The sequence below is a fragment of the Morone saxatilis genome, unplaced genomic scaffold, assembly GCF_004916995.1.
Source record: "Morone saxatilis isolate NCDOM2014 unplaced genomic scaffold, NCSU_SB_2.0 Contig12, whole genome shotgun sequence".
Taxonomy (NCBI): domain Eukaryota; kingdom Metazoa; phylum Chordata; class Actinopteri; family Moronidae; genus Morone; species Morone saxatilis.
The window spans coordinates 16,821,739-16,830,226 of NW_023339674.1; the positions used below are offsets into that span (position 1 = coordinate 16,821,739).

The 8,488-nt window shown below is 38.4% G+C and overlaps 1 protein-coding gene across 1 annotated transcript; it reads right to left on the bottom strand.

Annotated features, from left to right (window-relative positions):
* Positions 1 to 7,315: 7,315 nt before the first annotated feature.
* LOC118321802 (transmembrane protein 275-like) lies at positions 7,316 to 8,488 on the bottom strand. The gene has a single exon (XM_035653319.1). The coding sequence runs from the start codon at positions 8,412 to 8,414 to the stop codon at positions 7,836 to 7,838; it is 579 nt and encodes a 192-aa protein (XP_035509212.1). The 5' UTR covers positions 8,415 to 8,488; the 3' UTR covers positions 7,316 to 7,835.

Here is an 8,488-nt window from a genome sequence, read left to right on the forward strand (position 1 = left end):
AAAATATGACCAGCTCCGCATTAAAAAGGAGGGAGCAGGGCTGCTAGAGAATGAGGCGAGAAATGAACGAGCAATCAGGCCATTACAATGTGGTGTCTGATTCAGCTTTGGTGGACATTTGCACATTTATCATGAGATGGAAATATCCTCCCCCTTTTGTCATTTTAATACGACCCCTTCCGTTGAAATAGATTAGGATTATTCCAACAGGACAGAGATATCATTTGTTTTACAATAGCCGAGTCAGCACTCACAACAGTCATTAGGAATTAGATCAGGCTGGCTGCTGTACAGACACTTTGCAAACTGAATGCAAGGATCAAATCAATGGCACTTCATTTTCAAGAGGTGGGATATCAAACGGCTGTCCTACCCAACAACAGAGGTGGGAACGGAAAGACAAATGGCTTATTCAAGATGCCGGGCCGGTGTATAGGAAGTTCAGCGTGCATGAAACACATCGGGTCACTCACCTGGTGATGATTGTGTTCACAGAGGGGGTCAAAGACACTATAACCTTGCTATTGTTCTATCTTCTGGTTATCTGGGAATGTAGTGTATTACCTGTGGGAAATGTATTTTTCAGGCAGCGGTTCAGAGACGACCTGGCTGTGGTTCAGGGCCGCAGGAGGATCACTGCATCCCTCTGAAACGCAGTGAGCTGCAGGCAGAAGGAGGCCCAAGGACGGTGCAGTGCGGCTGGGTACTTAGAACAAGTGCAGTTAGAGGCCGTGATGCATTCAAGGTCCTCACACTTTGGATGTAAGAAAAGTATTTATTGAGACCAACAATTCAACAAGCCAAAAATAAGGTAATAAGCATAACTTGTCACTTACGGAAACTTTAATGATACAGCAGTTAATATCTTTATCAAGAATTTACGAGTGTTGTTGTTTTAAACTCCGTATGATCAGTATTTAATTCCATAGTACATATTTTATTATTTTCATGCTTTTTATTTGATTCACTGGAAATCCTATCACGTACACTTGTTCCAGACATGTTTTAAGACACATAAAAACACTCCGCATTTAACAGTGTTGGGAGAAATATTCAGATTTAGTTAAGTAAAAGTAGCAATACTACAGTAAGTAGTTTCATCAGCAAAATGTTTGAAGAATAGTTAAAGTTTCAAAAGTAAAAGTACTCTTTCTGTAGAAAAAATTTAAAGTAAGAAAGTTTTATTTTATTTACTATTTTATATGATGTTTTTGGGTTGATATAACATCTGCATTAATGTGTATGTTGCATTTTACTGCTGTAAATGTTAAAGTTTGAGCTAATTTGAACTACTTTATACGACTGTTGTGAAGTTTCCTCTACAGCAATGCATCATATTCTATAAGATCATTATATGTTTGTAGTGCCACTGTCCTGTGAGAACCAACTATCTCTAAAAATATCAGTATATAATATATATATATATACATAAGTATAAAAAACAACCCTCCTTTCAGCTTTTCCAGATAATCCAAAAGGGAATTTTAATGGTTTATTTGACATAAGAAGAAGGAGCGTATTCTTAACACATAAATGAAAATTTAATCCTTCAGTTTATTGGGGAAAAAATCGGATTCAAAATCACCAAATTTGGAGTTTTGAGATTGTTTTCACCGGACAGGAAGGGTGTGAAAAATTAACTAAAGTGACCAGTGAATAAACCTGTCAGACAAGCATTTTGTTCCAAGCGTGTAGGAGTAACTACGGTGGCTGCAAAGATCCTGAAAAATCCTAAAGGCCCTGTCTAGAGCCAGTGTTTGGTTTGTCCATTCTGGGCTACTGAAAACATGTCTGACTCCAAGAAGAGAACCTGATTCCTCTGTAGATAAAAACGTCTCTTTCTACAGAAACGAAAAAACAATGATTATTATTTTAAGGTGATTATACAATAATGTAAATATACCTATGAATATTATATTTCATTTCTGCCAATTGAATTATCCTAATTGTTACACACTGGACCTTTAAGGTGAGCACAGAGAAACTTTCTTCAGCAGATGAATGTGAAAACATCCGTCCAGTGTCAAACTCTGCACAAACAATCATGTGAAGTAACAATGAAGACAAACACATTTCTGAGTGGAGGGGACTTTAAATTTAAGGGTTTATTGCAGGACTGCATTAGTATATAAGTCAACAAATAGTAACAAAGTGTGTTTTGTTCATTCACAGAATCAAAAGACGAACAAAAGGTTTTATGATATTTTAAAATAATCTTTTAAAATAGAGATGTAAAGGTTAGATAATGTTTTTATATACGGTGCAATATATTATCAAAGCCAAAGACTCAATCGAAACAAAGCCAGTAAATGTTCTTACCTCGAAATGAACACGACCATCTTCACCTGGCTTGGAAACACCGTGTGAATGGCGATACTGCCCTCTAGTGGCAGAACTCAGTGCTGGAGACAGTATAACATAAACACTTTACCAGTTGTTTACATTTGGAAAAAATTTGCTGAATTGGTGTTTTATTTGTGTATTTTTAAAACTAACATTAAAGATGATGCAACTTATAATTAATGCATATCTGATTCTGAAAACTAGAGGATGTGTCTTAAAATAACAACATTTCTGACTCTCTGATTAAATTCCTTATTTTAAAGCAGCAGGCTAAATGATGAATGATTCCTGCACTATTAGTTTAAAGCAGAGGCTCCCAACTTTGTTCCTTAAGGGACCTCTTTTCTATCACTGGCTACTGGATATTTCATATTATATATTATAGATGAAGTTATTTTTTTTTAAGGAAGATTTTATACAATTCTCTGTTTGTGTTTCAATTTTAACAATCATATATACTTAATAGACTTCTTTTTTGACAAATTCAGTGTTTTCTTTTCCCTGATGTTTGCCACTGTTATATGAGGTCTTTGGTTTTTTTAAACTGCAGACCAGAGAGTGAAGACTGAGTGAATGTAGCTTGTGTTCAGGTTCACTGTGCTCTTATCCTGTAGAGATTTTTTTTCAGTTATCTTCAAGGACCGGTATGTGAGATTTGGTGGCATCTTGTAGTGTAGTTGCAGATTGCAACTCACTCACTCCGCCTTCCCTTTCTAAGCGTATTAGAGAAACATGGCGGTTCAACATGGCAGCCTCCATGAAAGGCGACCTGCTCATTTTAAGGCACTGAAAACAAAATACTCTTATTTTATGGTGATTATACACTAATGAAAACATAGTTCTGAATATTATTTCTGCCAATAGATCTTCCTAAATGTTACACACTGGACCTTTAAATTATAATCTAAACTTTAAAGTAGCAATTTAATTCATTTTCTTCACAGAAATGAATTAAATTCTTACATACAGGCCAATTGTATTTATTTCTTTAATACGTTTTCTTACACACCAAGAAGGCCTGGAGCTTTCGTGAAGCCCTAGTGGAGGTCTGGACCACTGCTTCAAAGGATTCCTTCATCCATAGGGATGCTCTTCATGAACACTAATACAGCTAACTGTCTTCTCTCCACAAGGTGGAGTCTTAAGACTGGATGTAGATGATCTCTGTCACTAGAGCTGAATTCTTCTCTGAATTCTCTGAGCTTATTTTGTTTTGTAATCAGAGGATGAAGCTCCAGGAATAATCATTTATTTTAACTGTTACATTTTATTCATTGTTTGCAGACTGAACATGTTATTTCTTTCTAATAGGAGCTATTTGCATAAAAGTAATAGCCTCAGCCTTTTGTGCATCATTCAGTTCTCACTGACACTTTGTGATTATGAGCCTTCAGCCTCACTGTCATTATTAAATTACTTTAATGAGTAGGGTGGAATGAAATGAAGATTGCCTTGCAAATTACAGCTATTTTATGTATTTATCAATTATCAAAGACATATTTTGTTGACAGTAATGTTTGAAGAATCGTATGATAATCAGCACGAAGAACTGAGGCTCCAGCACGGTAACAATAGATTCAGCGGATCATGGTGTCTTCACAAGAAACCTAAACATAAAAGTGACAGAATTAATGGTCTTTTTTTGCTTTGCCATCGAGCAACGTGACTTTCTTACTGTTTTGTTGAAATGATGAAATTCACCAACACATACATAGCCTTCACACACACACACACACACACTATATCTTCACAATATCTGATTCAATAAATAACTGTCAACAACTTCACTGTGTACAGCCATTCATACTGTTACCCCACATTAATGTCAACAATCTCTTCTGTTATGTTTTCTGTTGGTCGTATTGTGCTGGCCTTTAGGACCAGGAACCTTTAGGATGGTTATTATCACAGCAGAATGTTTGTTGGCGTTAGAGAAGGCGAGGAATTCACACAGAGTACTGGGGACATGCATGGACACAGTTCAGGACCTGTTTCATTTTTCACAGTTTCTTTGTCATCATTGTACATAGGAAGTTTTTTTTTCTGGCCTGAAAACCCTTTCAATATTTCACATTTCACTTTCGTAATATTTAAGTAATTGTCAAAGTTGTTCGAGAAAATGGCTGTAGCTACATTTTGTAAACTATGACATTTTTACTTGCTTACTTGTGACATACAGTATGGGCATTTTATATTTCTATATACTATAAAATTGTATAATATAAAATACACTGCAGAATTTATTTTCTGTGTGTATATAAGTATGCATATATGTATATAAATAACTTGTATTGTATTCTATATGTTATTCTACTATTCATTTAATTATCATTTTCTATGTGTGTGTATCATGAAGGGACTGTAACGTTTAATTTAATTATACAATCATGTTTTGTAAAAATCATGTTTTGTTAAAAATATAAAATAAAATAAAATAATAAAATAAATTTCCTTGATCCCTGTCCCATATTATTCTTACTATCATTCTTACTATTAAGTGCACATTAGCCTTGAAGCAAAGCCTCAATTGTGTGCCAACCTGACCTTGAGAACACTCAGAATTGATCAATCCGTTCCATTCCTGCAAAAGAACATCTGAATTCTAACATCTCTGAACATTCAGCTCAATATTTCAGCACCTCAAACATACACTGCTGACTAACTCCTACAATACTTATTTAGCATCAAATCCTAACAACTATTACAAGAACACTGCATCCACCTACCTGTTGACTGCATTTACCCACTGTTGAAATGGCAAAGGTGAGGTTTATTTGGATATTGTTGGTTCCAACTCATTGACAATATAGGTTCACACTTGTTACAACTATATGAAATTAGTTATTTGAAGGTCAGAAGACTGAGCTAATGTGATTGAAAAGTGAAAGTATTTATGTGTTTTACATAATCATTATCTGAGCAATGTTGATGTTCCAATAACTGTATTTCAATGTGAATACTAACTACATAAAGAGGTGAGAATTAACTATACAGTACAAATACTTCTGACAAATTTTTACTTTTACCCCCTACATTTTTACACCATTATCTGTACTTTCTACTCAGACAAGTCCTTTAGAGAAACTTTTCCTTTTATACTTATATATATATATATTTGCTTCTACTTGAGTAAAGAAGTTGAATCAGTACTTCTACTTCTACTTGAGTAAAGAATGTGTTTTGCAACCTTTGGCTACATACTCATATATTTCTAATGAAAGATCTGAAAATGTAACATTTGAGCATTCAGCTTCCACCATCAGTATGCTGAAGAGGTGTCAGTCTTAGATATCAGATATAACTGGACTGCAGGCACCTTTAAAGCTACAGGAGGTGAATGTTTGATACTCAAAAAATAGATTTTTGTCTGCACTGTATCTATATTTTCTCTGACAACATTTGGAGGATGATTTTATAAATTAACTTCACTTTCAATACTTTGCAGCTGCTGTATGTACGCAGTAAACCAGGAGATGCTTCCCGGCTCATTCTCTCTGAGAGGCCACCAATAACTCTTCACCTGGGTGCCAAACTGAAGGCCGCTCGTCTTGACCTGCGTTCTTCAAAGACTGTTCCCAAAGCTGGAGACTTTGAGTGGGAATCCTTCCTCTATAAGGCTCCCAGTGACCCCACTGGTCTGAGACTGATCCTGAAGAGGGTTTCTGGTACTCACTCAGCTCAGGTGGCTGCCTCATGTCCCAGTCCGCCTCAGCAGGCCGCCTGCTGTGTGCCATACACTGCAGACAGAGCAAATCCAGGGCTCAGAGACAGTCCTGTCAAACAGACAGAAAACAAGACCAGCACACCAAACTGGGATCACTGGATCCATGCATTTGTTGGTCCTAAAACCCTCTCAAATAACAAGAAAAATGACAAGGAGGATGTCAAACCATGGGACAGGGCTTCTTGCAGCAGCTGCAAGAGAGCAGCCAGTGAGACAATGAATTTTTTTGTATTTATGAATCCATCCAAACGCTTCTTCAGTGAAAGCTAAGATGAACTTTATCAGTGAAAATAAATAGTTGATTTCACACAGAATGTCTGTTTCATAATAATGCTGACAGTAAATACACATATCCTGAAGTATTACACTCAAGTTCTATATTAAGTATTGTTGCTAGTTAAATTTTAGACAAGAACACAGTAAAGATATTCTTCATAAATTGACAGTATGGCTCATCTTCCTTTTGAATTCCATTCATAAATTTAATACCGTGTCTCATTCATGTATGTCTTTAAGTGACATTTAGACCTAAAGCTGGAGTAAATTATAAAAAAAATACAAGTAGGTGAACTGTGAGACTTAAATAAGAGTGTAAAGTGTTAAAATACAGCAACCTGCAATTCTGCACTAAATTAATTTCACTGTGCCATCCTTCAGAGCAACATGACCTCATTACTAGTTTAGTAAAATGAGTTCAGGTTGCCAAGACATGTCACCCTCTTTTTAGAAACACTACGGTCGTGTTTCTGACTCACTGGATAACTACAGACACCCACACTGCCTGCCTGCAACCATTCATAACGCTCGATCCACACATACACACTATACACAATAGGTGGCAATAACAGCAGGCAGCTCTGTTATCTCTTCCAGTGGTTGAGCCGTGTGTGCGAGGATCACACTGTGTGTCTTGTTGTGTTTGTGGACAGCAGATGTATAATGGTGAGTAAACAGGGCTCTCGCCTTTGCCAGCAGGTGTTGGGTCAGATGCCAAGTGATGGGCAACATGTTAGGAAGGAGCTGTTTGCACTGCCGCGGCTGGCCTTTCTCAGATAACAAATGAATTATCTTCAAACCTGTGTGCATTTCTTATATAGCCTGACGTGTGTGTGCTATTGTGTGTGTTTTTTTATGGTTTTGTTTCTGTTCATGTTAGAAAAATAGTCATTTTTTGTTGAAATAACTGACCAAATAAATGATTAATACGAGTTCAGCTTTATTTATAAAACATACAGTACAATGTCTGCAGCAACATAAGAATAATACTAATGGCACTACAACATGAAATACACATTCACTATTTTGTTCCTGGGTATCCATCTTGACACAGATCTTGACTCACTCACTCACTGCAGCTGATGCAAGCAACTAAAAAGTAACATTATTACACTTCTGTCAAAGTGTGTGAAAAAACTGTTCACCAGGTTTACACAGGACCAGCTCTCATGACTCAGAAAAGCTCGGCTCGACACACTCGTCTTCTTTTCCCGACATATAAGGTGACAACCACAGTCCATCCATAGGGCGTGACTGCAGGATAATCTGCCTTAACTGGATGTTTAATACAACGATAAGTACACAAACAGGCACTTGGATTAAGGTGTCATCTCCTGTTCCTGGGAATGTAATGTGCATCCTGGGACTGAGCAATGAATATTCAACATAACACAGTGAATAAGCTACTATCAGGTTTTGCACGACACATTTCTACCCTGTAAACAGCAACAATTAAACACTCAAACATCCAGGTTGCAGAGGAAAGTCCTTGCTACGTAGAGGAAGTGTTCTGAGCAGCCTCCTTGCTGCCAGAGGTCAAGGTGGGGTTATCTCCAGTGTCAGACATCTCTGATATGTGCAGCTCAGCGGCTCCATCCTGACACGCTGTAGGTGGAGCGTTGTCGCCCCCGTGGCTGGAGCTGGACTTGTGAGAGGAGGTGGGGGAGTTGGTGGGGCTGAGCTGAACGGCCGTGGTGTCCTGCAGTGTGTGCTCGCTCGTCTCCATCTCAAACGCCGCCGTCCCCATCCGCATCAGCCCCCACTTCTCACCTCCTTTAGCCTTGTGGGTCATGTGGGCCGGGGGGCTCCTGCTGACCACACAGCAGGCTGTGAAAAAGGCCAGGGCTATCATTAAGAGAAGAGGCCCGATGATGATGGGTGGGTTAGCACTAGGGAGGAAGGTGCCAAAGGCGAAAGCTCCCACCAGGGTGATGTTGATACCGGCCAGCATGATGCACAGGCCGCAGGCGCAGCACAGGGCAGGGGAGGGCAGGCTCTGGTGCTGCAGGGCGCGATGCTTGGGGACCTTCTTGGGAGCAGATGGTCTGGAGGTTTTTTCAGGTAGCGCCATGTCTCATGGAGAGCCCTGTGAGACCCGGAGGAGCGGACGAACAGATGACTGACTGATCACTGAACTCATCACTT

What these genes read in the sequence shown, in the direction of transcription:
- LOC118321802 (XM_035653319.1), bottom strand. Translation starts at nt 8,414, where the DNA reads ATGGCGCTACCTGAAAAAACCTCCAGACCATCTGCTCCCAAGAAGGTC.